Source organism: Camelus bactrianus, chromosome 22 (genome assembly GCF_048773025.1).
Source record: "Camelus bactrianus isolate YW-2024 breed Bactrian camel chromosome 22, ASM4877302v1, whole genome shotgun sequence".
Lineage (NCBI taxonomy): Eukaryota > Metazoa > Chordata > Mammalia > Artiodactyla > Camelidae > Camelus > Camelus bactrianus.
The window spans coordinates 22,101,626-22,129,598 of NC_133560.1; the positions used below are offsets into that span (position 1 = coordinate 22,101,626).

At 52.7% G+C, this 27,973-nt stretch overlaps 1 protein-coding gene across 2 annotated transcripts; it reads right to left on the bottom strand.

Moving 5' to 3' along the window:
* Nucleotides 1–165: 165 nt before the first annotated feature.
* Nucleotides 166–27,960, bottom strand: AP1M1 (adaptor related protein complex 1 subunit mu 1). Of its 2 annotated transcripts, none has more exons than XM_010972089.3 (12): nt 27,778–27,960; nt 22,104–22,260; nt 19,583–19,650; nt 17,820–17,950; nt 16,761–16,908; nt 9,227–9,353; nt 8,039–8,181; nt 7,581–7,652; nt 6,969–7,127; nt 1,789–1,914; nt 1,167–1,242; nt 166–1,007 (listed from the first exon to the last, which is right to left on the bottom strand). In XM_010972089.3, exons 1-12 carry the CDS (start codon nt 27,817–27,819, stop codon nt 985–987), a joined length of 1,272 nt encoding a protein of 423 aa, XP_010970391.1. In that variant the 5' UTR covers nt 27,820–27,960; the 3' UTR covers nt 166–984. The 2 variants fall into 2 exon arrangements, with proteins under 2 accessions (XP_010970391.1, XP_010970390.1); XM_010972088.2 differs by lacking the exon at nt 27,778–27,960 and adding an exon at nt 27,699–27,719.
* Nucleotides 27,961–27,973: the final 13 nt, after the last annotated feature.

Here is a 27,973-nt window from a genome sequence, read left to right on the forward strand (position 1 = left end):
CCCTGGTGTCCAGTGCAGTGGCTCTGCCGTCCCACTGCTTGCTCCCGTCTTCCCGTGGGGAGCTGGTGCCACCACACGGGGCCACACGCAGGTGGTATGAGCCTGCACCTCCCCCGGTCACCCAGCAGGAGTCGGCATCACGCCGCATCTGACAGAAGGCAGGCAGCAGGTTTAACTGATGGAATTTAATGTAGTTGTGACACAAACACAGACAGGGTTGAGAAGAGTGGCATCCAAGCGTGGATGTGGGTGACCTTTGCTGGACCCCATCTCCCCTGATGGGACGAACACTGATGTGGCCAAGTGACAGCATCATGTGGCACGGGCTGGCCCTGGCGAGGTGCCGCTGTTGGAGCCTGTGGGTCCAGGCCAGGAGCTGCCAAGGAGCAGCCAGAAGCTGCAGCCTCCAATGAAAGTGCGGGGTTCCGGCCAGACGTGGAGGGCGACCCCGCATCAGGCTCGCCGGGGAGGAGGGCGAGGAAGGGGACGTCTGGTCCTCGCTAAGTGCTGCCTGAGCGCTTCAGGGTGAGGGGCGGGAGGCTTGGAAAGTGAGGGTCACGTAAACGGCGAGGGACCGAGACAAAGTCCAGAACACTCGGAAACCCACAACGTTCAACAGAACGGCGGCCCTGCTAGCCCGGCCGGAGGCCGAGCGTGTCCCAGTCTTTTTGTGACTGGGAGCGAAACAGCACAGAAGGCTGTATTTGACCTCTGGAGAGAAAGATGGCATTCCCTTCCCCCCAAACTGCGGGGGCAGAGAGACGAGGCTTCTCAAAGATGAGCCTCTTCTGGGAAAGGGGACGTGGGAGATGAGAGTGGCGACAGCGGAGCAGGTGCACCTGGAGGAGGAGGAGGGGCCCCGGGCGGACCGGGAGCATGGCTGGTGTCCAGGGGAGCCCCTCCTTCCGGCAGGCTTGGCAGGCGCTTCCTCCTGGTGCTTCTGCCAGGAGCCCCAGGGCCAGGAGCGTCAGCCACTGCGGCCCCTCACTGGGTCCGGAGCTGGTAATCTAGGAGGAGAGAGGGAGGGAGGCGTCCAATGTCTGCTCTGCACCCCAGAGGGGGGCCGCACACCTGCCCCCACCCTGACCCTGGGGCAACAGCACCACCACCAGGGGCCTTTTCAGCTCCATCTGCCCCCCACCCGCCCCCAGGGGGGCCGCACACACCTCCGTTCTGAGTGATGTAGCGGACCCACGGCAGGGCCTGGTAGCCGCTCTTCTCAATGATCTTCAGGTAGCGCACCTGGGGCACAGGTATCAGGGCCCTGAGCGCACACACGCCCCATTCCCCTCCCCACCTCCTGAACCCTTAGTCACTCCTCCCAGGACCAGGCTGTGACCAGGAGGGTGAGGGAGGGGACGAAAGGCCTTGATCTGTCTGCACCACACTGAGGCCGAAAGAGGGCAGAGGTGCTTCTAGAAGAGGGGGGAAGAGCCAGATGTGTGCTCGCAAGCACAGCCCTCCAGCAGGTTCCTGGAGAAGGCGCCAGTCTAGGGTTCTCTTCCCCACACAGGTTTTCCACTGAGGTGCCCAGGAGAATGGGCCCCGTGGTGGCAAGTGTGTGGACACTGGAGGCTCAGTGCATCTCTGGACTTGGAGCTGAAGCACAGGTGAGGTCTGAGGAGACGGCCGTGGGCCTGTCTCCATCAGGGCTGGGCGTCCACCGCGGCACCCTGGGACAAGCCAACAGCACCATTTTCTTAGCTGGGTGCACTGATGTCTGTCACCTGCAACCCTCTGGGCCTGTCACGTCTACCGTGGGACCCCAGCTGCCCTGGCCGCACGCACCTGGATGCCAGAGGTAGTGAAGTAGGGGATCTCGAACTTGACGCTGATGGGGGGCTTGCCCTCCTTGTCCTCCGCCTCCACGCTGGGCAGGCCGAAGTGGGCCCGCATCAGGTACTCTTTGCCGCCCTGCGGTGGGGCAGATGAGGGTGGAGACAGTCAGGCCGAGGCCCCGGCCCAGCTTGGCCCACAGCTACCCCTGGAGAAGGCCAGGCTGCTCGCTCGGCCGCCGAGCCCATTCCTGCGTGGCCTGCGGTCACCCAGCACCTCGGTTCCTCCAACACATTCACACTTGTCCTCCAGGCCTCACAGTCAGCCCCCAACAGCCCCGCCGGGCAGATCGCAGGCCGTGCCTGGGAAAATTGTTGAATTGGAAGGATGAAGAGAAAGTTTCATGAGTTCCCAGGGACAGAAGACTAGTTGCTTCAAGGAAAATAAGACCAATGGGCCTTGGGCAGGAGGAAGAGGGAGGGAGAGCGAGCATGGACAGAGCAGGTGCGGCCGACGGGGGACAGGGCCCCGCCTGCCCCAGCCGGAGTCCAAGTGAGCACCCCCACGCCCTGTGTCAGGAGCGCATGTGAAAGCAAAAGGGAAACGTCAAAATGAAGACGGCAACAGGGAGAGGTGACAAAGAGACCAACTGATGAGATGGCCCCGAGGTCTTGCTCCCAAAGAGGGTGGCCCTGGCCCTGGCCCTGGAAGCTGAGCAATGATTCCAGAGATGGGGCTCAGAGCAGGGCCAGGAACGCGCGGGCCCTCAACTTGGCCATGAGGAGTCAGGAGTCTGGGCCTGGTCGTCCAAGTGCCCGGTGAGCCTCGCCCAGAACTGCAGAGAGCAGTGGGGAGCAGGGCTCTCATCACATCTGGGACAACGAGGTTTTCTGATCCCCAGGCCTCTGCTTACAAGAGTGGCTGCCAACCAGGGCTGCTCCCGCCCCAGAGCAGGGGCCATCCCTGCATGCCTTGGCCCCTGGGCGGCTCCCTGGGGCAGCGCCTCGGCCCCCCCCACCATGGAGGCCTGGTCAGTCTCTGCTCATCAGTGCAGGAATGTGGACTCTGCCGGACTCTGGACCCTGGCGCTCAGTGAAGGTTCTGGGACAGCGAAGGGGGAATAATGTGGTGTCAGCAACACACAAAGCAGGCAGCCAAAGAATAAAAGCAGCTCCATCAGCCTGTGTGGGAAAACAAACACCAGACCAGAAACCTGAGCTTTATAAAAACCAAGCGGAAAATAAGACCAAAAGAACACGCAGAGAGGCAGCCTCCCCAGGTGGGGGGAGCCTGCAAGCCCCCTTGCGTCAGTCATGTCCGAGTAAGGGGGTTTACTCCTCCTGTTAATGAAGAAGACTTACAGGTTGGCCCACAGACCAAAACCCAACTCGACGCTGTGAAAGCAGAGTGAGAAAGGTCAAACCAGCAGGAAGAATGGGCGAAGGCGTGCCGGGCGAAGTCAAACAAAACAGGGTAGGGCTGCTGCCACAGGAGAGAATTCAGGGCAAAGAATTATAGGCGCAAAGGATGACAGGCCACAGTCCTATGATCCCCAGTGAAGATACAATAGTTACGAGTATCTATACACCGAATAACACGGCAGCAACTTGTGTTAAGCAGATGCTACAAGAGATGCAACAGGAACCAGGGGAAGGCAGAGCTGCCCCAGCGCTCTGTCTGCCGGACGTCAAGTGCGCACGTGTCGAGGTCCCTACCCCGATAACAGAGGCCTTATTGTCTTCTCAAGTGCATACGGGACACTCACAAACTTTGACCTTATGTTAGCACACAATGAACATGTCAATAGAGTCTAAAAGTAGAAACAGCATGAGTAACACTCTCCGGCCTCAATGCACCAAACCTATAGTGAAGAGAAAACGGAAAACAAAAGGCCCTTAGACCAGGAAATTCAAAACAAAACAAAACAAAACAAAAAAATACTCCCATTCGATTACAGAACTTCTAGATGGTATCAAATATTCCCTGCCAGATGCACGGGTTATTCAGCTTAGGCAGGGTTCAGAGGAACATTTGTGGCTTAAACATAGTGATGCGAATTTAAAATACACAATAAATTAAAAGAACTTGAAAATTAGAACAAAGAAAGGATCAAGAAATTAAAATTGAAAACTTACAAAACTGAAAACTATTGCAACAAATAAACTTGAAAGTGAATCTGGGGGAAAAAAAGACAAACCACTAGGTAAACTCATCAAGGAAAAAAAAAGGCACAAATACAAAAAATAAGGCACAGGGGTAGCAGGGTGGGTGTACCTCAAGTGGTGAAGTGCTTGCTTACCATCCACAGGGTTCTGGGTTCAATCCCCAGTGCCTCCTCTAAAAGTAAATAAGTAAACCTAATTACCTCTCCCTACAAGAAATTTTTAAAAATAAAATAAAAAAAAAAAACAAAACAAAACAAGGGAGAAGTAACTTTCATAAGAGAAGGGGTTTATAACTATGTGTAGATAAATTTGAAAACCTGGTTAGAATGGATAATTTGGAGGAAAATACAATTCACCCAAACTGACTTGAACTGAAGCAGATACTCTAAACAGCCTAATTTTCATAGAAGAGAGAGAGAAAGCACGGAGGTCCAGAGAGTCACACAGCCGAGTTCCATCAATCCTCTCAAGACTAGACCGTCTCAAGGCTATCTGAATGCTCTGCAGAATGGAAAAGGGAGACAAATTATGACATGGTACAACATTAAACAAATAAACCAGAAAAAACACATTTCTTCTGTGTAGCACAGGGAACTATATTCAGTATCTTGTAATAACCTTTAATGAAAAGGAGCATGAAAATGAATACATGTTTGTATATGCCTGAAGGGGACAGTATGCTGTGCACCAGAAACTAACACATTGTAACTGACTGTACTTCAATTAAAAAAAAATCTAATTACCTCCCTCCCCCAAAATTAAAAAACACCACAAATTAAAAAAATAAATGTTAATAAAAAATAGTAAACCAAAAAAAAATAGGCGCAACACTGATACCCAGTAGAGGACACACCAAGAACCCGCACCGAACTCAGTCATGACTGTCAGTATAAAACTCCTACGTGCAGCGTTAACCAGCAGGATCAGCGGCACGTTAAAAACAAACTACCACGGTCATGTGGCGCGTACCGGAATGCATGGGTGGTTCAGGATCCATCCTGTTAATATATACGAACGGACAAAGACACTGAAAAGGTGCTTGGCTAAACTCGCTGCCCATCTGTGCTAAAAGCAAAGTTAAGCAGCCCTGGGTCGAGTCGCAGCCTGAAGCAGCAACACTCAGAGGGGAAACATTGGCAGCTCCAGTAGGAGGCAAAGCCAGGAGGCTGCGCCCTCCACCGCCACTGACAGCCCTGGAGGCGGCACGCGGCGCAGTGGGATGCCAGAAGCCACCAGATGCCCAAGAGCAGGAGAGGGAATGGGGAAACTGCACCTGACTGCAAATGATACGAAACAATATCTAAAGCCCGTAAGATTCAAAAGAAAAACTACCTCGAACAAAAAAATACAGTAAGGGACCAGGATGTAAACTTACCACGTGAATGTTAGGAACTTGCTGGAAGATACAGAAGACCCCATTTTCCAAAACATCGACTTAAAAATCACCTAAATGAGAAATGCACAAAACCAGCAGAGATCCCCAGGGTGTCCTGGGGACAAGGAGTGTTCTGTGGCTTTTATCTGGCTCCACACACACAGATGTGGCCCCTGAGGAAACTCATAGAGTTGTTGCCATATCATTTGTGTATTTTTCTGCAGGTTACACTTCAATAAAAGCCCTTCTTAAAACTATGGGAAAGCCCAGTGATGTGTATCAGGTAAACATCACAACATTTCCAAAAGGCACAAAGGTGGGAGTGGGACAAGGCTACTGGATGGGACAACTCGGCCGCATAAAGGTGTTTTTTCTTCCCAATTAACTTACAAATTTAGTACAAACAAACTGATTCTAAAATTCATAAGGAAAAGGTAACAAGCTAGAGTTACCATGAAACAGACAAGCAAGGGGGGTGTGGAGAGTTAGGGTGGGGTAGGGTCGGCCCCACCAGATGTTAAAACATAGAATAAAGCCCCGCGTTAAGAGATGGCCTTGCTGTATGGAGAGGCGGCCAAGAGGACTTTTAAAAAGAGACCTAATGACTCACGAAAATGTGATCTCTGAAAAACATGGCATTTCAAACCACTGGGGAAAAGGTAGGACTTTTTAGTAAATGGTGTTAGGAAAATGGATACCCATTTGGAAAAAGATAAAATTGGATCTGTACATCACCCGTTTACCAGACTGTGCTCCAAAAGGACCTAAGATCTAAGGTGAAAAGCACCACATACGTGTTCTAGAAGCAAACTCGGGTGAATTGCTTTATAACCGGAATGGGGAAGCCTTCCAAAGCATGACTTAAAATCTGGACATAATAAAAGGAAAAGTTTGAGAAGTGTGACCACGTTGAACAACGATAACATGAAGAAACAATCAGAAATGGGTGCACAGCAAAAAACATCAGAAGCAAAGTCAAAAGATAAACACCAAACTGAGGAAAACTATTTGCTATGGTATCAAAGAAAACGCATTAATCTTTAGTCTTGCCCGCGCATAAAGAGCACTTGGAAACTAAGAAGAAAACTAAACCTGATGGAAAAGTGAGCAAGAGACTGACTCCAGTTTCCCGAAAAAGAAATGCAAACAGCCCTCTCAGACATAAAAAAGCGCTCCATCTCGTTTATGATGAGAACACGGCGATGCTCACACCTGCCTCCCAGGCTCCGGGCGCCCCTCCCACAAACCCACACTCCAGCTCAAAATCCAGGGGCCCTGCCAGCCTGTGGAGCTGGCTCGGGGCAGGAAGTGTTCTGGGTTCCTGGGGCAGGTGCTGGATTCCCGAAACCCGGGCTGCTCTGGCCCCACGACAGTCAGTTCCCTCGCGGGATGTGGAGTTCTGAACAAGAGGAAGGAGCAGCGGGTCCCTGAGCCGACCTCTGCCTAACTCCCCCAGGCCTGGGCAGCCCCTCAGCCCTCCCTTCTGAACCTCCCCAAGCCCCAGGCGGGGGGATCCCCGCCCTGTGCCCTGTTCAGAGCTTGGTGAGGGGGTCCTGCTGCAGTCAGGCTGCCCCACGGTGACAGGCACAGGGAGCAGGTGAGTGTGGGTGGAAGTCCAGAAGGGGTGCCCCATCCCCCAGAAGCGTGCTCACCGGGAAGGACTTGATGGACCACACGATCTCACTGTTCTCAGGGACCCACTTGACGCTCCCCACTGTCGTCTTGAACTTGGGCGAGTCGGCGTCGTTGGGCACGGGGATGTGGATCTCCACATTGTTGGCCGTCGACCGCCGTTTGAACTGACTCTTGGCCTGGAGACGAGGCCAACGTGGCCAAGGTTGTGGAGGGCGAAGGTGAGACAGCCCAACTCCCACTAGCCTGCTCCCACAAGGGCTGCACGCTGCTTGCCAAGCCTGTGGGACCCCCTCGATCCTCACTGAGGTGTCCCCCACGTCCTCTCCCACCTCTTGAGACTTTCCTGATGCCCAACTGGAAGTTCAGTCTCCACTCTCCTGACTCCTCAGCCTTTGGGACTCCCCATCCCTGCCTCTAGCCCGGCCCTGACCTCCTGGGACAATGTCGGTGTTACCAAGACTGGCCCGCTGCTCATCGTGAGGCAGCACAGATGACAGCCACAGGCTTCACCCCCAGGTTAGGACCCTGGACAGGCCAGGGGCCCCGGAGGGCCCTCACAAGGCAGGGCCACCCACATGCCCCTCTTACTGCCCCGCGGCGGCCATGCTGCCGGCAGGACGCACACGCACCTTGATCATGTACTCGATGCGGCTGTGGGAATGCTTTTCAATCACGGACTCGATCCAGATCAAGGGCTTGACCTGCCAGGGAGAGTGAAGAAGGCGCTCACACACAGTCGCTTTGCAAAGCCCCACTTCACAGAGGGGAACTAGAGGCCTAGGGCAAGGGGCCACTTGGCCAGGCATGAGCCCAGCCCAGTACGGCCCGGTGCTCTTGGAGGAGCCCGCAGCCAGTGCAGCCAGTGCAGGGATGGGTCAGAGCACAGAGAAAAGGCAGCAACCATCACCGAGGTCGTTCTGGGGGCACTGCCTGGCAAGGGGGCAGTGGTGCCAAGGGGGTCTGCCCCTCAGCAAGTTCAGGGCCTGGCACTGTCTCCCTGGGGAGCTGCGCCCATCGCCCGGCAGACGTGAGACCCACCAGGGCAGGGGACGGCCGCCCCAGGGAGGAGCAGGGACGGCGCACTCACGTGGGTGTTGAGGCGGTAGGACATGAGCTCGAACTCGCCGTCGGGCGGGATGAAGGAGATGGTGCGGTCATTCTCAAAGCGCGAGAGCCGCACACACTGGTGGAACTTCACGTCCTCCAGCTCCACGGACTTGCTTTTGCCACCTGAGGGGAGATGGGGGTGAGGGCGGGACAGACCCTAGGCTCTCCAGGCCACTCTCAGCAATGCTCCCACTGCCTGGGGCCCGCCCCTGACAGAGCAGAGCTGTTCCCCAAATCTGTGAGAGCATCTTGGGCCGTGAACACCAAGGGGGCCGGCTTCTGAGACAACCCCCACCCCACCTCTCCTCAGCCCCCGGAGGCCCCACCATGTCCCAACACTGGGCTGAGGGCAGGGCTGGTAGGACTGATTCCTGCCAACTGCCGGGGTTGCTGCCTGGAACACGTTTGCCGAATGACTAACAGACCCTACTAGGGGTGCACAGTGATGACTCAGGGCTCCCCGAGGGCCCTGGCCTGTCACTCCTTGGATCCTGGGGTCCTGTCTTGGTTTCCCAGCCCAGAGAGGCGGTGCGGAGCGGACCCAGCTAGGAGGGGAGCTGCCCTGTTGGGCTAACGTCTGAGAGGCCCTCATACTGCTGCTGCAGACCTAACCATGACAACGTGGCCGCCACTCCAGCTGCTGATGGGCCTGTGGTTGGCAGGGAGGCTGGTGGTCCAGTTTGCAAACACGAAGCCCCAGCAACCCTGGGCTCCTGAGGCCGCTCTGGCCCTGCCCCACCTGGGAAGGGCTACATCCAGGCCAGGCAGTGCGAGCTTGAACTACTATGTATGGCTTTCAAACAGCCCAGACCCAGCGCCAGAGGTGAGAGCAGAAACTGGGTCCTGGAGTCCCTTCCCGTAGGGCAGGGCTCAGGACCTGCTGCGTGACCCTCCACGCGCCTGGCACCTAAGGTGCTCACCCGGACCCTCTGGCCCGAGGGGTGGTGAGGGGACTTGACTAGAGGGTTTCCACTCTCCTGTGTCTTCTAGATCCCAGGTGTTAATTTATTAGTTTTCACAGCTGTCTTGTAAACAACGGGAAAATGGTTCTAAACCCGGCGCTTGAGATGGGCTTGTCCACTGTGCAGGTGGACACTTCCTCCACTGCCCCAGGGGCCACTCTGTCCTTGGGTGCCCTCTGCCTGGGATGAGGATGGGGGGTACTCACGGCCTGTGTTGTCGAAGAGGACCTTGTCGTTGAGGCCCAGGCGCAGCTCGGGCATGCCCGACAGGAAGACCCGCATCTTGATGGAGCCCACGATCTCGCTGCGCAGGACATTCCCGTTGGCACTGACCTAGGCGTGGCGGGACAGGAGTGAGGGGAAGCCCCACACATGGCTGCTGTCCCCTACCATGCTGCATGGCCTTCATGCCGCCTCTATTCTTGAAGCCCTTCTCAGTGTTCCCTGAGCTGGGGGTGCTGTGCCAGGCCCCACCCTCTAGGCCTCAGGCCATACTGGGCTCCTCCCCCGTGGATGGGCCTGGGATGTGGTACCTGGAAACCTGTCTGAAGGCTCTTTCATACACTTACTCCCTCTTAGGAGTTCCCAGAATGCCCAGGCAGACCTGACGGCTCCAGGCGGTGTGCCAATGGCCTGGGTGACTCCACCAGTGTCTGCCCATCCGTGGGGCCCCCTGGGGCTCTCTGGGAACAGGCCAGACTCACTTTCCTGGAAATCTGTTTCTTCCTGTGGGGTCACTGGGCCCTCGTTTCCCTAGGGCTTGTTGCAGATGGAGCTTCCTGGGCGCTGCTCCCTCCCTGCTCCCAGGACTGCCCTGAAGTCTGACAACCATGGATCCAAAGTAACAGTACACTTGAGCAAACAGTCACAGCTCCCACAGGCACTGAGCAGCTCCTCTGTGCCAGGGGCTGCCTTCCACACTCCTCAGTGGGGCGGGGCTGCCATTTGGGCGACCTTGTAACTCGTGTGCAACTCACGGGTCCTCTGTGCTCCCCCTAACTGCTCTTAGATCCTCTTCTCTGGGGGGCTGTCTCCCCTTGGGGCCTTGGGACTGCACAGCCCTCTCTAGCTGAATGATGGGAAAGATGGCTCAGGAAGTGGACACAAAAGTCACGCAGCCCAGAGGCTACTCTTGGCCCTGTGGGCAGCAACCAGGATGGGGCTGGCCCTAGCTGAGGCATGACTGGTGGCCCAGAGCTGTTGCCCTCCCCAGGGCGGGTGTGGAAGAGATGTTTGCCGGGGGACTGGCTGCCTAAGTACACCACTCCAGCCAGATTTCCGGAATCTGGAGGCCAATGTTGACTCTGGAGATCACCAGCTCTGCAATCAGACTGAGGAAGGTGGTGTTCTAACACGCCTGGGACGGCCACACCTGCCTCGTGGTGCCCTCTGTATGGAAGACCAAGGCTCCTTGGGCAGAGCCACGTCCAGGGACACAGTGTGGCTGCGATGCCCCTGAACTCCACTGCTTTCCTGTGCAGCTGTTTGTTTATTTATTTATTTATAGTCTTCTTTTGGGGGGCGGAGTTAGTTTTATTTATTTTATTATTACTATTATTTATTTAATGGAGGCACTGGGGATTGCACCCAGGACCTCACGCGTGCTAGGTGTGCACCTACCACTGAGCTACACCTGCCCTGCTCCGTGCAGCTGTTTACAAGCTGCACCACGGGATTTGCTTCTCCACCCCGGACACCCTATATGGTCCAAGTTCTGGGCTCAGTAAACAGAAGAAAGTCTTTAGGCAGGAGGGGAGCAGTGAGTGAGGCCATGGTCTTGCCTCATGGCTTAGAAAGTAAAACACCAAATACATTTACATTCAGTCCATGGGGAGACTTTTGGGAAAGCGCTGTCATCCAGCAACTGCCTGTCTGGGAACCCAGCCCTTCAGAAATCCCACCCAGGCAAGGCAGACGCCCAAACACACGTCTGAGGAGGAGCCGTCACGCCCATTTCTGCGCTGGCTAGAACAGTCAGAAACGGGCATGCCCGAGGGGCCGACATGACAGGACTGGCCCAGGCACCCCGGTCTGCCCGAGCAATGGAGGTGAGGCACTCTCCCAGGCAGAGACAGGCGGGCTGCAGGGGAGATGGAACCGGCGCCCACCACCCTTTCCCTGCCACCGACTACAGCTGTACCTGGGCAGGATGTGTGGGCAGCCACTGGAAAACTGAAAAGGAGGATCCTGGAAGAGCCGGCGGGACTGAGGCATCCCCCACCGCCCCCGCCTGCCACCCCACGTGAAAGTGCAGCAGAAGAACCTGGAAGTGCAAGTGAGCAGTGGGGTGTAGACAGGGTTTGCAGAAGCCTCGAGCCCCGGCTCCAGGGCCAGAAGGGGAACTCCTGCCGCTCAGAGGAGTCTGGAAATCCCCCATTTCCCCTCTTTTCTCACGTCCAGGGCCCCTGGCAATTCAGCTGCTATTCCTGGCAGGTGGGGCAGATCGAGGATTCAGCCCAAGTGCAGACAAGCACGAGCGGGGATCTAGACCCAGGCAGCCTGAAAGCCCCAAAGGGAACAGAGTGAGGAGTTCAGGAAAGCAACCCTGTGAAGCTGTTTACGTCTCCAGATCTCTCTAGAACCAGGCATGCAAGGACATGAGCCTAACTAGCATGCCCAAGACTCTGAGAACCAAAGCATCCAGTCCCAGCCAGATTTCTGGGCACTGCATATTTGGGGAAGACTCAAATAGCAAAAGGCACCAAAGGCTCCGAAAACTGAACTGATACTCATGGCCCACGGACTTGGGGTTGGAACTTGTGGCCTGAACCTCACCAGGTCAACTGTCAGCTAAAACAAAAAACAAAACAAAACAAAACAAATCAGCATTTTCTATATAGTAATTTAAATAAGACCTAGAATCTTATAATATTCAAAACCCCCAGGATATAATCTACAATTGCTCAGCATACAAAGAGCCATGAAAGTTTCAGCTCACGTGGAAGATACAATCAACAGACACCGACGCTGACATGGATGTTGGGATTATCTGGCAAAGACTTCACACAGCTATGGTAAGACCTGCAAACACTCTTGCAACAAATGTTAAACTAGAAAGTCCCCATAAAGATACAGACTACAGAGAGACGCAGCAAATGGAAATTTTAGACCTAAAAAAAAAGAAGTAACAAAAACCTCGCTGGATGGGCTCAATAGCAGAATGGAGATAATACAGAAAAGGGTCTGTGAACTTGAAAGCAGATCAATAGGAATTATCTAATCTAAACAACGGAGATAAAAAAAAGACGGAATAGAGTGAAGAGAGCCTCAGGGACCCTTGGGACAATAACAAAAGGTCTAACATTCATGCCACTGGAGTCCAGAAAGAAGAGAGAAAAAGTGAGATGGTGAAAACATATTTGAAGAAATCATGGAATGAAAACAACCCAAGTTTGGTAAAATACTTAAGCCTACAGATCCAAGAAGTGAACAAACCCCATACAGTAGTAACCCAACACATCCATGCCTAGGCACATCATAGCTATCTGCTGAGGACTGAAAACAAGGGTGAAATCTGGGAAGTAGCCAGAGAAAAACACCACGTTACCCACAAGGAAATACGGATTCGAGTGACCTTGGATTTCTCATCAGAAACCATAGCGCCCGGAAGGAAGCGGCACAGCATTTGTAAGGTGCCAACAGAGAACTGTCAACCCATAACTTGACATCCAGTGACAATATCATGTAGGAATGAAGGTGAAAAAGAGACATTCTCAGATGAAGGAAAACCAAGCAAATTTGTAGCCAGTAAGCCTGTTCTGAAAGAATTGCTAAAAGAAGTTTTTCAGATGGAAGCAAAATAGCACCAGAAGGAAACCTGGAAAACTGGGAATGAAGGGAGAGCAACAGAGGTGGTAAATATCTGGGTAAATGTGGTGGAGAGGCTTCTTCTTCTCCTTTCGAGTTCTTTAAAGTATGTTTGACAATTGAAAGCAAAAATTTTAACACTGATAGGGTTTTCAATTTATGTAGATGAATATATAGGACAACTCTATAAAGCAGTAATAAAGTTTCTAAATTCCAATTAAAGTTGTAAAATATTGACTCTAAGTAATAATGAAAAGGTAAGTATGTATTTTATAGCAATCACTAGAAAAACTATACAAAGGAAAAAAACTATACCATGAAGAAACAAAATGGGACACTGAAAATGTTCAACTAGATCACAGAAACATAGGAAAAGGAAAGGAATGAAAAACAGAGGGAACAAACAGGAAACAAATAATAAAATGGTAAACTTTAATCCAAGCAACTTAACTACAATATAAATGCTCTAAACATCAATTAAAAGACAGTGACAATCAGAATGGATTTTAAAAATGACCCAATTATATGTTTTCTACTATATGACATGGGAAAGTTAAAAGTAAAAGGATTTTTTTAAAAAAGAAGAATATAATGAGAAAAGGGTCAGTTCACCAACAAAACAGAAGAATCCTAAATCCACTTGCACATAACAGCAGAACTTTAAAGTGCATGAAGCCAAGACGTAGACAAATTCAGTTACAGCTGGAGATTTTAATGCTCCTTTGTCAGTAACAGGTAGAACCAGTAGACAGAAAATTAGCAAGAATTGTTAGAAGAACTGAACAATGCCATTAACCAACTGAATTTAATTGGTATTTATAGAACACTGTCCAACAAGAGCAGAATATACACTTTTTGCAAGTGCACATGGAACATTCACCATGATACATCATATTCTGGATCATTAAAACAAACCTTAATAAACCTTAAAGAACTGACTATACAACCTGTATTCTCACACAGTAGTAGAATTAAGCTAAAAATCAATGACAATAAAATAACAGAAAAATCTGCAAACATTTAGAAATTAAACAACACACTTTTATTAAATAATCCATGGGTCAAAAAGGAAGACTCAAGGGAAATTTGAAGATATTTTGGAAAAAAAAAAGAAAATCCAACAAGTCAGTGTAGGATACAGCTAAAGCAGTGCATAGAGAGAAATTCATAGCATTAAATGTTTATATTAGAAGACAAGAAAGGTTTCAAATTAGTATCTGCAGTTTCCACTTTAAGAAATTAGAAAAAGAAGAGCCACATAAACTGAAACCACAAGGAAGAAAATACTCGAGATGAGAGCAGGAATCAGTGAAACTGAAGAAAGAGAAACGACAGAGAAAAAAAATCAATGAAGTCAAAAGCTGATTCTTTGTGAAGATCGATAAAACAGATCAACCTCTCACAAGACTAACAGAGACAAGAAAGACAACGTCAATTACCAAAATCAGAAATGAAAGAGGGGTTATCAGTGCGGACCTTGCGCATATTAAAAAGATAGCAAGGGAATACTATAAACAGTACTATGCACATAAACTCAGTGACTCGGACGAAATAGACCAATTTCTTAAAAACAGTAAACGACCAAAACTCACTCGAGATGAAACAGAAAACCCAAATAACCCTATAACCATTAAAGGATTGAAATCTGTAGTGAAAAATGTTCTGAAAAAGAAATCTCTAGGCTCAAATGTGAATTCTACCAAATAAAATACAAACTAAACAATTTACAATAGCTTAAAAAAATGAAATACTGAGGTACAAATCTAACAAAAATGTACAAGGTAAAAACTATAAAATGCTGATGAAAGAATCAAAGGTGACCTAAATATACAGCGAGCATGCGGCACTCACGGATTGTGAGACTTAACAGACCAAAGACACAGAATCCCCTAAACTGATTAACAGAGTGATTTAACACAAAATCAATCAAAATCCCACACAGCTGATTCTAAAATTCTGTATAAAGGAACTAAATAGCCAAAACAATTTTGAAAACAAAGAATGTTGGGGGAATCACACTGTCTGATTTTCAGACTTAACTGTAAAGTTACAGTTATCAAGACACTGTGATATTGGTGAAGGAACAGATATACAGATCAATGGAAAAGAAGAGAGTCCAGAAATAGATTTGCACAATATGGCCAATTGACTTTTGACAAAAATGCAAAAGCAATTCAATGGAGAAAGGATAATCTTCTCAAAAATGATGTTAGAACAAATGAAAAAAATTGTTTGATGTGCAAAAATCTGATATAAGCCTCATAGCTCACATAAAATTTAAACTCGGGGGGTGAGGTACAGCTCAGTGGTAGAGTGCATGCTTAACTTGCACAAGGTCCTGGGTTCAATCCCCGGTACTTCCATTAAAATAAAAGAAAATTTAAACTCAAAATTAATCATAGATCTAAATGTAAAACCACAAAACTGTCAGAAGAAAATTTAGGAGAAAATCTATGTGATCTTAGGTTTGGCAGGGAGTTCTCAGACATGGCACCAAAAGCATAATCAACTTTAAAAATTGCTATTTGGACCTTCTGAAAATTAAAAACTTTTGCTCTGTGAAAGACAATGTAAAGAGACTGAAAAGACAAGTGACAAACTAGGAAAAAATATTTGCCAATCACATATCTGACAAAAGCCTTTATCCAGAATATATAAAGAACTTCCAAAACTCAACAATCAGAAAACAAACTCAACTTAAAAATGATCAAAAGACGTGAAAAGACACTTCTCCAAAGAGGGTATGTGGATAACAAAGAAGCACATAAAAAGATGCTCAACATCATTAATCATTAGGGAAGTGCAAATTAAAGCCATAATAAGATACCTATTAGGATGGCAAAAATACAAATGTTGATCAATGATGTGGAGCAACCAGAACTCTCACCCACTGCTGGAGAAAATGCAAAAATGTTACAGCCACCCTAGAGAAGAGTTTGGCAGTTTCTTGTAAAGTGAAACATACACTTACCTGACCAGCAACCCCACTGGGTATCTGCCCTAGAGAAATGAAAACTTCTGTCCACACACAAACCTACACACAAAATGTTTACAGTAGCTCTGTTCACAACAGCCAGACACTGGAAACAACCCAAATGTCCTCTGATGGGTGAATGGATAAACAAACTGTGGTTTGGAAGATAAAATAAACAAATATAGGAAGAAATAAACTTTTGATAAACAGAGCAACTTAGATGAATCCCAAAGGCACTATTACACTGAATGAAAGAAGCCAGACTCACACCATCACACACTGTATGATTCCATTCATACGACAGTCTCAGAAAGACAAGACCATAGTGATGGAGACCAGATCAGCAGTGGCCAGCGGCTGGGAACAGGCAGCAGGGTGTGACTACAAAGGGGCAGCTGGTGGGAGGTTTTTGAGGTAATGGAGATGTTGTGTGTCCTGGTTATGATAACGGCTACACAAATCTGTGCATATGCTAAATAAAACTCATGGAAAATATGGTCAATTTTCCCTCATAGTAACAACAACAACAACAAAAAAACCCCACAAACATACAAAAACAGTAAATATCAAAACCCTCAAGCCCAAAAAAACAAGTTGCAGGAGAACATCTTATGCTCTCAGTTTTACAGAAAAACAACGTATGTTTGTGTATTTAGCATGAGGTCCAAGGATGACAAGGTTTCTGATTACAGAGCCCTTCACTTTCTAACTTTACACACTGTTTTTTTTTTTAAACAATATGCATGTATTAATTCTAAATAAGAACAAAAACTAATGAAGATAAAACAAGCTCGAGTTGCAGGGAGCGACCCTGACTAAACCCCGCTGATCTGCCTGCGATCACACAGAAAGTGACTTTCTCAGGGATTTGCTAGTTGTAAAGTCAAGCTGCTTTTATTTCCAATCATGGGAAAGACAACATTTTTCAAAAAAAGGGAAAGTAAGAAAAGGAAGCCTACCAGGAGGTTGACGGACTCGATGACATCCAAGAACACCTCGTTCTTCCGGTACTTGATGCCCTCGGAGCGCCAGGACACTGCGTTGGTGACGGTGGCTGGGGGCCGGGGGGCCCCTGTCTCCAGCTTGTGGCCTTCCTGAGTGATGTACCTGTGGGCACAGGCTCAGAGTTAAGAAGCTCAGAGGGTTTTGGGTGGGTATAGCTCAGTGGCAGAGTGCATGCTTAGTGTGCATGAAGTCCCGGGTTCAATCCCCAGGACCTGTGTTTAAAAAAAAAAAAAAAAAAAGTTCAGGCACTGACATTGTTGAAAACAGCCCCTCCCTGTAAGCAGGGTCCAGAAAGAGGGTCTGGTTTCAGCTGGGGCTGTAAATTTAACATGAGAATATCTTAAGATTTCCAAAAACCCCAATAAACTCTTCAGTTACGATGAGTGCAGGGTTCACTTTTAGGGGGCCAAGGAGACAGGTGTGAACAAGAAGTGGGAACAAACCACTCCCCTGCCGGGTGTGCAGAGGGCACGGACCGCCTGCGAGAGCAACCTAGTGACCCGGTCCCACTTGGGGAACAAGTGTGAGATGTGGGCAAGTCACGTGGCTTCTCTGAGTGTCCCTTTGCTTCCCTGTCAAATGGGGAAACAGCACCTCTGATGGTGAATGGAGTGAAAAAAAGGGTGCTCGCCCAGGGCCTGGCTCACAGGAAACGCTTAATCCACAGTGGCCGTGATTTTAAGGACAGGACCCCACTGAAGGGAGATTGTCCACCACAGCCTCATTTGTGGTGGTAAAAACAAAGGCAGGTGACTCCCTAACAACAAGGCACCTGGTGCACCTCTGTGGATGGAGAATGACTTTGCAACAGGAAAAACACTCCTGCTATGCAAGGATGCTGAGTGGAAAAAGAACCTGCAAGTGCCCGAATGACTTAGTAAACTCCTGGTGCGGCTGCAGAGAGGGCGGGAGGGGGTGGCCAACAACGTGAATATACATTTGCTTCCTCCGCCTCCAAGGCCACCGACATCACGCTGTGACGTCACCCAGGCCTGGCCCCGCGCCCCACTCACTCCTGCAGGATCTTGCTGTCGGTGGTCTGGGGGTAGCCGAAGTCCATGAGCTCATCCAGCAGCTCGTAGATGATGACGAAGTTGTCTCGGATGCTCTCCTCCTCCAGCTCCTTGAAGTACTCTGAAAACACCTGCAGCGTTGGCGTGGGAGGCAGGTGGTTGAGAGGAGGATGAGGGAGGGAGGACCGCTCGCCCCAGTGCATTTGCCCTTCATGACCCGAGGCCTTTGCCAACAGCCCCTTTGTCCACAAGCTGCATCTGTCCGTTTTCCAGAAGTGCTAAGGGGACGAGGGCAGGAGGACAGCAGTGGCTGCCTGTGAGGCGGGAACCCGGCCGGGGTGGCGCAGGCCTCCTCTGAGGCCTGGTCAGAAGCCCCGAGTTCCCACTCTTGCGGGCCCACCCTCCTCCCCTCCCTGACACACACCCCCAGGCCTGGACCCCCTTCCGAGCTTCTCCTTAATCCTGTCACTATCACCCTTGGCCTCTGAGTTGGGAGTGACTCGGGTGAGGGACAAGAGCCACTGGGGACAGGACAAGTGGCTCTTACGGCCTCCCTGAACTCCAGTCTGTACAGTTGTGCTTGCAGACAAATCTTCCCCATTTCAACAGAAAATTAAGAGGACCAAAGCAGGGACACCCAAGGGGACAAGGAGAAGGGGGCTTGGGAAGAGCTCTCATTAGCCCAGACACCAAGGTGGAAAGCAAATGGCAAACTACCAGGGAGAACCTTCCTCCCTCCCACCTCCCGTCCCCACGCTCCAGGACTGTGAGCGCTGGGCTGCTCCCCTGAGATCCCAGGCAGCGCAGCCCTGCCTCCACCTTGGGAATGAAGGCTGCTCCCCAGCCTGCAGCTGGGCCTCCCAAGGGGATGCGCTGCTCCCCCGCCCCCTCGTCCTCACAGCTCACACCAGCCAGTTCCCCAGCGTTTGGCATAGGTGGCTCCTAAGCTAGCTGCACAGGGCACTGTGTGAAGGATGAAAGCTTTCCTGGGCCCACCCCAGGCCTCCTGGGTCTGACCATCTGCTTTCTTTGACTCCGGCCCCTACTTCCGCCAAGCCCCTCCTCCGTGTCTCTCCCAGAAGCCCGCAGCAACCTCCTCACTGCCTCTCAGCTGCTTTCAAGTTCTTTCTCTCCTCAGCAGCTGGAGATGATCTTAACTCAAATCAGGTCTTGTCAGTCTCCTGCTTCTCCACCATCTCACATCAGACTTGTAACGACATCAACTCCTCACTAGGCCCTGTGCACTCCCCATGCCGCGGTCCAGCCCTGCCACTTTGGTGACCTCAGCCCCACACTCTGTCCTGGGAACACTGGGCACCACATGCCCTCCCACCCCAGGGCCTTTGCATGTGCCACTCTCTGCCTCCCCATCTCACTGTCAGCCTGGGCCTGTGCCATTAGGGCTCCAGGGGAGATCCTAAGCAGAACTTGGCTCCGCCCTCCTCCTGGTTATCCCACCTCCCTAATCCCTGACTCAGCAGGTCACCCTCCACCCTTCCACAGCCAGCTGGGGGGGCATACCTGTCCCTCCTGGAATCGGGAACACCCCTGGCCTGAGCCCCACCTCCTGTTCACCTTCCTCACCAGGCAGAGGGGCAACTAAGGGCACCTCATGGAGCAGGTGGAGCTCCCCTGCCCCACATCCTGCAGTTCTAGGTCCAGAGCTCCCAAAGGATGCTGCAGCCCTTAGGTGGCCAGTACAGGGAGGCACGTGGCAGAGCCAGGGTGACTGATACCCATGTGACCCCTGTGGCTCAACTCACCTGCACCACCTTGTAGAGGAAGGAGAAGACCAGCGACACGCACGCGTTCTTCTTGGAGGTGGCGACCACTGCACGGTGGCCACGGTTAAGGAGGATTCAGAGGCTTGTCGACCACATGTTTTAGAGAGACCCCTGCCCCCACCCTGGGCTCGGAGCCACCCCTAGTCATTGACTTGGCCCTCAGTGGGGTCTGAGCTCTTGGTCTGAGCCTGCCTGGGAAACAGCAGTTACAGCCAGATGAGGTCTGGGCCCCCAGGGTGGCTCAGCTGACAGAGGGGCAGCAGGGGGCACAGGGAGCCCACCCTGGCTGCTGGGAAGGGGGGCTGCCCTGAGGAGGCAATGGCTGAGCTGAGGGCTGAAGCCCGGGGTGTGGTGGAGGGCACTGCAGGTGGGGTGAACGGCCCGAGGCGGGAGGCGGTAGCGGGGCTTATCCCGGGAATGGAAAACAGGAGCTCAGTCGGCCCCTCTCCAGAGCCCGCTGCTTCCATGACCCTCCTGAGGTCCAGGGCGCCCCAGCCGGGCTCCAAGGGAAGCAGTTAGGGCCAGTTCTGGCTCTAGCCTTCACCTCTGAGGCAGCCCTTTTTAACAAAGACTCTATTTTCTCATCTGTTTGACGGGGCCTGAGAGTGGATTCACCGAGGTGACACACGTAAAGCACCGGCACAAATTCTTCTTCTGATGGGGGCGTGCCCCTACCTCCCAGGGTCACTGTGTACCGGGCACCTCCTGTTCCTCCTCCCCTAAGGGGCCTCAGGCCCCCTGGGGATGCCAGCTCCTCCACCGCAGGCCCGTGCACCGCGCCCTGGACGGCCCTGTTCACAGCAAGCCTGCGCCACCGCAGGGCCAGATGAGGAGCTCCAGGAGGGAGAAGGGGGCCGCCTCTACCTCACTTCCTGCCTCATCCCGGTCCCGTGCAGGACCCAGGAAGGAGTGCTGGCTTCTCACTTGCAGTCTGGGCAACGTGCCCTTCAGCTGCTTTCTAAAGAGGGGGAGCAGGCACCTCTGACCCTCATGGCTAGGTCTTGCTGGAAACTGCTACCCAACGATGAACTAAGGCCGGAGGTGAGAGGATGTCCACCCAGGCAGGGTGTGCTGGGCAGTGGCACCCAGAGGGGCGAGCCCTCGCTGTCTCCTCCCTGGCTGCCCCAGAGAGAAACACTGGGGCCCAACTGGAAACTGGTCTGACGGCTCCTGCTGATCTCACTCAGCCGCCCCTCCCTCCTTTCCACTCCTGGACAACCACTGCCCAGACCCAGGGCAGCTTCCAAGACACTCAACTCCTGGGAGACAGGCCGCCCGAGATCCTCTGCGGGTGCCCCTGAGGTATTCCAGACAGAGGTGAATAAACAGAGGCGTGCTGCAGGGAGCCAGGCCTCAAGGCGCTGGATGGGGGTCCCAGGCCAACACCTCCCTGGCTGTAACACACACACAAATCACTAGAGAAGGCCTCGCTGAAATGTAGATTCTGACCTGGTAGGGCTGTGTGGAGCCTGGGGTTCTGCATTTCCAAAAGGCTATCTGGGATGCTCTGGCCTGTGGACCATACCTGCCCTAGCAAAGTCTTGTGTGTCTCCACAAACATGGGAAAGGGGACAGAACCCATGTCTACTGGGTGCAGTGCAGTTCAACTGACCCCAACAGTCCTGCAGGGAGGGGTCACTGCTCTCATGGACCCCGGGAAGGTGAGGACCTGCCTCCAGTCACACAGTAGTGGGAGCTTGAGTCTGAACAGGGCTGTGTGCTGCAAAGCCGGGCCCTTCCTGCAGCAGTGCAGATGCCAGAATGTGCCTAGAGGGCTGACCAAAGGCAGAGGGTGGCCTGTCAGACCTCACCAATGGAAACTGGCCCAGCCAGATCTCCACATGGGCCTGAGTGGAGGGGGCCCTGTGATCTGGATAGGGTTCTCTCTATCCCACCACCCATCATGGTCCAGGCCACCCCCCCACCCCCGCAACCTGGATGCTGACCCCAGCCTCCTCGCCCCTCCGCAGGTCCACTCCTGTTCCCTGAAGTCTGGCCTCCACTCAGCTGGTGACCTTTAGAGAATGCAAATCTGAATGTGTCATTCCTCTCCCTGAAACCCTCCAAAGGCTTCCTGTCCCATTTAAGGTGATGTCCTATGAGGCCCCACAGTATACACCCTGCTGGCCATCTGGGCCTTGCTCCCACCAGGCGCCCCTCTCCAGGGCTCCAGCCACCCCTGCCGCAGCTTCAGGATGAGACTTTGCCTGGGCCTAGCCTTCCTCATGCCAGTCCACTCTTGTGCCTAGTGGACACCTGGCCTTCCTGCAGGTCTCCTCCAGATGTCACCTCCTCAAGGAAGCCTCCCTGGCTTGCTGGACCAGATAAAGACCCCTGTCACACTTGTCATCCTCAGGCAGCAGGGCCAGGAAAACAGGACTGTGCCTGATGGCCCCTGCTGGGCCAGGCCAGGGCAGGGGCTAGCAGCTCAGTTGCACGTGTGTGTGTGCACGCACGCACACATACATGGCTCCCCAGGAGTGCCCCCACAAAGGGATACGATACAGGTTGTTGTGCTTGATCCACATGAAGCGGACGCCCCCGTGGGCCAGGATGGGCGACAGCATCCCCTCCTCCTCCTTCTCCATCAGAATGGGCATGAAGTGCTCCACCTCCGACATGTCCACATCGCCGCGGTAATTCCGGCAGATGAGCACCTGCGTGGATGCGGAAGAGAGGGAAGACCCTTTGATCTTGAGTTCCACAAGCTGGGTGCCTGGGGGTGGGGGTGAGACGCACCAGCCTCCTTTCCTCTGGGGACCCCAATCACACTTGTCCATCAAAGGACCATCTGATGTCTACCCTCAGGGAATCCCTCCAGGAAAGCATTTCCCAAAGCGAACTTCCACAGGGGCCAGCAGGACTCTGAAGGGGGAGTGGGGGGGGGGGCGGGACTATGAAGCAAGAGTCTAGGACTGAATCACTCAGGAGATGACAGATTAAACAGCATCCCACAGGCTCTCACTGCAGACCTTCTCGGAGCCTTTCCTGTGCTAAGGCCCCCTGTTCTGTCTGGGTCAAGAGAGGGACACTGCTGAGTGTTCACATCTTCGAGAATCCGCCTGTGGCCTGGAGAGAAACCGTCCTCCTCCTCTCTATCATGGCCTGTGGCGCTGGAGGAGCGGCACCACTGCCAATGGAAACGTCAAAAGGGACAACCACTTTGGTAAAGTCTGGCAAGGCCTCAGACAGTGACACCCAGATTATGACCCAGCCAGTCCTCTCTCAGGTATTATTTACCCGAGAGAAGGAAAACCGTATACCCACATGAAGACTTGTACCCAGATGTTCACAGCAGCTTTATTTTAAATAGACTCGGGCTGGTGAGAATGCCAGTGTCCTTCAACAGGTAGATGGAGATGTCTCCATCCACACTGTGGAACACACCTCGGCTATGAGAAGGAACAACCCCTGACACTGGCGACAGCACGTGGAATCTTGGGATTACTGAGCCGAGTGAAAGAAACCAGACACAATCTGCATGATTCCACTTAAATAACATCCTGGGAAATGGTAACGGAAAACACACCAGTGCCTGCCTGGGGATGGGCTGGACACAGATGGGTGTGAGGAAGCTACAGGGGGTGACAGAATGTGTGCTTCCCCTTTCCTGGGGATCCACAATGACTGAACTCATCAAACTAAATGCTTTAAATGAGCACAAGTCTGTTACACGTAAGTTATGCCTTCCGGAAGGAATACAAAGGGAGGTGTGAAGCTTGGCTGTTCTGAGTCAGGCTCAGTTTAGAGATGCTGCCTACAGCTGCTGCTGCTCTTCTGTGTCCGTGAGGCTGCAGGACTCAGTGACGTGCTAAGAATGACACCACTGAGCTGAACAGCCTGGGAACCGCCTGCCTCAGAACCTGTAGGATCATAAAGTACACTATCTTATTGTTTCAAGCCAGAGAGAGAAAGCGATCGAACAAGCAAGAGAGAGCCCTCCTTTCCTAGTTTCTTGTTTGTGGCCTACAAGCAAGGAACCCTGCACCCTTGTTGCTGTTCAGAAGGCCTCTTAGAGACCCAGCACCCAATGGGTGAGCTTGTGGGTAACTGGACCAGGCCCTGGCCCAGGGACTCCCACATACACTCTCATATATTCTTTGCCAGGAGTATATACTGCCTCATACACTGCCCTCACCATGGGCTGATATTTTTAAAGAGGTGGACAGTAATGTCCAGAGAGGTGGTGCCACCTGCCTGAGGTCACACAGCGAACAAAGGGGAGCCAGGATTCTAACCCTACTTGTCACTCCCTGGAGGGCCACTTCTGCTCGATAAACATTGCTTTGCTTTCCTGGGCTTCCCAAGCCCACCTTCTACCTCAGGTATCCAATTTGGGGGGCTGCTGCTGGCATGGAGCCCCCAATCCCCCAGCGTGTTCAGAAAGAGCAGGGAGCAATTTGTTTCACTCACCTTCATCACCAGGGCTGCACAGAAGCCCGCCCGCTCATTCAACAAGCACACACTGTGTGCCCCTCTACCGTACACCATGCTGGGCCTGGGGATATAGCAGTGTCCAAGACAGGGTCCCTGTACTGAGATGCTTGCTTGGGGGGAAATGAGAGACCCTGCAAGGGTGTAAATTTCAAACTGAGGCCTGAGGGGACAGGTGGGACAGAGACAAAGGGACTAGTGTGGCTGAAGCCATGGGGTAGGGGGTGCAGGCCATAGGGAGACCTGGGAGAATTGGTTAGGTAGACCGAGGGCAGCCTCAGAGCTGGGGCTGCAGGCTGGACAGACTGGAGAGAGGCAGGCAACACTGATGTGACAATCCCCCACCCCTGCTGTTGACCTTAACCCCACAACTTCTTCCTCACCACAAGTGAGAGGGGCCTTCTTAACCAGAAGTCAGATCAGGTCTCTCCCCTGCTGAAGCCACTGTCTACTCCAGACTCCCCTTGCACAGAACAAACTGCACGTCTGTCCCCATGGCCGTCTGGCTCTTCAAAGTCCCCCCAGTGCCTCTCCAGCTCTGCTCTCTGGACTCACGCCATTCCAGGCATCCTGGCCAGCACCCTCGCTCTGAGAGATTAACATCTGCTCCTGCCTCAGGGCCTTGGCACCTGCAGTTCCCTCTGCCCAGAATGCCCTGGCCTAGATCTTCTCGGTTCTCAAGCCTCAGCTCAGACGGCACTTCCTCCAAGAAGTCTTCCCTGCTCGCCTTGGCTGAGAGATCACATCCTGTCCCTTTCTACTCCCAACCCCACCTCACCCTCACTGCCCACACCACTAGTGCATTCTACATTGGTAACCTCATTTACCATCTGCTGCTTCGACCAGTCTAATACTCCCTGAGAACAGTGACCTCTTCCATCTCTTTTATGGCTATGTCCCAGCACCCACAATGGAGCCTGGTCTGTAGGAACTGCTGGGTAAATGTCTGTGCAGTGAACATGCCGGTGAGAGAAAGGCGGCCAGAATAATGCCCAGGTCTCCAACACAGACAGCTGCATGCATGGTGGTGTCACTCACTGAGACGGAGAAAGAGAGCAGGGCTGAGGGGTGGCAGAAGCACATCTGTGGATATGCTGAGTCTGCAGTGGCTGTGAGACCTCCAGGGAGGCTAGCGGACATCTAGGTAAGTGCTCTGAACTTGGAGCACTTTTTTTTGCTCTGGACAAATTTGAAAGTCATTGGCACAGTAACCTACATCAAAGCCTGCCCTGAGGAGAGTGACGGTATGGAAGGTGGGCCAGGCCCGAGCACGAGGAGCCAACATCCAAGGGGAAGGCAGAAGAGGAGGTGTGGCAGTCAGTGAGTGAGAGAAACAGGGTGGGGGCAGAATCAAAAGGGCAGCAACCTTGAGGCCAAGGGAAGGCTGGCGAGGAGGAACGTGGTCATGGTGTCAGAAGCTGCAGAGAAGCAAGAGAGATAAGGGCAGAGAAACATCCATGGAGGGTTTTCTATCAGCTGAATGTGGCCAAGCTGGTTTCCTTGGTGATGGGAGGCTCTGGCTGGCAGACAGGCATGTGATCATGAATTTCTTCAAGTGCCATTACCTTATTTTTGATTAAATGCAGTCTGCGCAGAAGGCATACTTTCAAAACATGACTTGCATGGGGAGTGGAATGATAAATGGCATGAGGGTTACTAAGGATGGGAGGCAACCCCCCGGCTGCCTCGGGAGCTTCCCAAAAGGCAGGTCTGATCATGCCCCTCCCAGGCTATCATCTCCTCGTGGTGGCTGTACCTTCTTGGGACCAAAGTTGCAAAGTTGTCCCCCTGGTTCTGCTCTCCTGTCCTCAACGCTCATGGCCTTCCTGAGGCCACCCTCCAGGCTCCAGCATTACCCAGGACTTCCGGCCTGCCAGCCTCAATGGGCTGCCCCTCACCCCTTGGGCCTACTGTGACACTTCCTTGTCCATCTGATTGCCACCTGGTCACCTTCCCAGCTCTGGCATCACCCTCCTCCAGGAAGCCTTTTGTAACCACTTCTCCTTCTGCCAGCCCAAACTCATGTTGAGCAACTGCACTACCTGGGGCCTTGTGGCGAACTACATGGGAGCATCTGCTTGGATCTGTCAGCTTCCATGCACCTCCCTTGCCAATGCTCCAGGACCTTGGGGACTAACATGGACTGTGGACCATGGGCGGCCTGTCTCATGCGTCTGCTCAGCGAGTTCACACATTTGCCTGAGGTCATGCAGGGGAGCAGCAGAGAGGTTCTGAACTCAGCCCTAACTCCTTAGTCACAGTGCAATGGTCAGCACTGGACTTGGTGCAAGCTAGCTGCTCCCAAAATGTTGCTGAAGAAATGAGTGATCTGAATAGGCAGCCTGTGGGATCACAGTGGCCGGGGTGGAAACAATGCACCCTCCCAGACCCTGGTGTACCCTGTGTCTTTCCTTGCCTCTAAGGAGGTTGGGGAAGGGAGCTCAGCACTGGGCCTCACTAGCTGTTGACTTTGGGTGGCATCCAAGGCAGGCAACCCACTCAAGGGACTCTAGCAAAGTGCTAGAGGTGGGGCAACAAGGGACAGTCACTTCACCTCTGCACTCCCTACTGCCTCTGAGCTAACTCCTGCCCACTCCACTTGGGCCTGACACCCATGTTTTTTTCTCACTGATCCATGTGGGGCTTATTTAACATTGTTGGTCCTGTCCTATTCTTGTTACTCCGCAATGCAAAATGTCAGATACTCACAAGCCTTTTACCCTAGACAAACTTGGGAGAAGGCAGCAGCCCACTTCTGAAAGGTTTTGAGATCCCTCCTTTGAGAAGCTTTCCCAGATACCTCTGGAAAAAGCACCTTGGTCCTAGTTATGTCCACACCTCCTTTATATGAGCCACATTTGTCACTCCCCTGGGAAGTCCTCCCTGACCCCCAGTAGAGGCTGACTCTCCCCATTATATCCTCATTGCTTCACTACTGCAATTTACATTTATTTGTGCTTTTTGAGATAAGTACTCCTCTAACCCACCAGACGACAGGGTCCAGAAAGACAGGTCTGATTCTGATTTTGTTCACCCAAGGCTTAGTACCCTGCCTGTCAGTAGGTGCTCCTCAAATATCAGCAGAATGAACAAAGGATTCTGGGTTCGACTTACACCTGCCACTTCTCTGTGACTGCTAAGACCTTGGGCAGGCTACATCACCTCCCTGTGCCTCAGTTCTCTCAGTAAAATGGCATTCCCACCACCCACCTCCCTTAACCCTTGTAACTCAATGTCACAGTGAACGTTAAGAAATTCCTACAGGAACTGGCACAGAATAATCGCTGAATAAACAAGCTGCTGCGCTCCCAGAGGGCGGGACTGGCCCGAGGGCACGCTGTCCTCGCCATGCCTCACCACATCCAGTCAAAGGTCGCGCAGCACCTTGGCGCCAGGCCTGGCTTCCAAGCCAGCTGTGGCCCGCGCTCCCCGCGGTCTCGCGTTCCCCGGGGTCCCGGCGGAAGTTTGAGCCTCGGGCCCAGACAGGTGAGGATGGGGGTCGTGCAGCCGGTTACCTGACAATAGCGGCAGCCCACCGCGTTACCTAGCAACAAGGCAGGGCTCGAGGACGGAAGACCCCTAGCAACAGGGTGGAGCCCTCAGGTGTGAGACCAAACGGCTTCCTTGCCTAAGACCAGGGTGGCTCCCCTTGGCAGGTTACCTAGCAACAGGGTGGGTCCCCACGGGGCGAGGCCCCCGCCGGTTGCCTAGCAACGCGGAAGGTGGAGAGCCCTTGGTACCTTGCCCTTCAGGTCCAGTACGTAGACGGCACTGGCGGACATGGCGGCTGCGGAAAGCCTCCGCAGTGGCCGAGAGCGGCGGCGACAGCGGGAACTGCCAGGCGTTGAGCGAGGCCGGGCGCGCCCCGCGACAGTTCGCCTCCACTTCCGGTCCGGGGAGCCGCGCGCGGACCGTTATGTCCGGCGGGGGAGGAGC

Coding starts and splice junctions, on each gene's coding strand:
- AP1M1 (XM_010972089.3), bottom strand. CDS start 27,819: ATGTCCGCCAGTGCCGTCTACGTACTGGACCTGAAGGGCAAG. Junction 7,128..7,580: donor GCATCGAGTACATGATCAAG/GTGCGTGTGCGT, acceptor CCTCGTCTCCAG/GCCAAGAGTCAGTTCAAACG. Junction 1,915..6,968: donor GGTCCATCAAGTCCTTCCCG/GTGAGCACGCTT, acceptor GCCCCACCGCAG/GGCGGCAAAGAGTACCTGAT.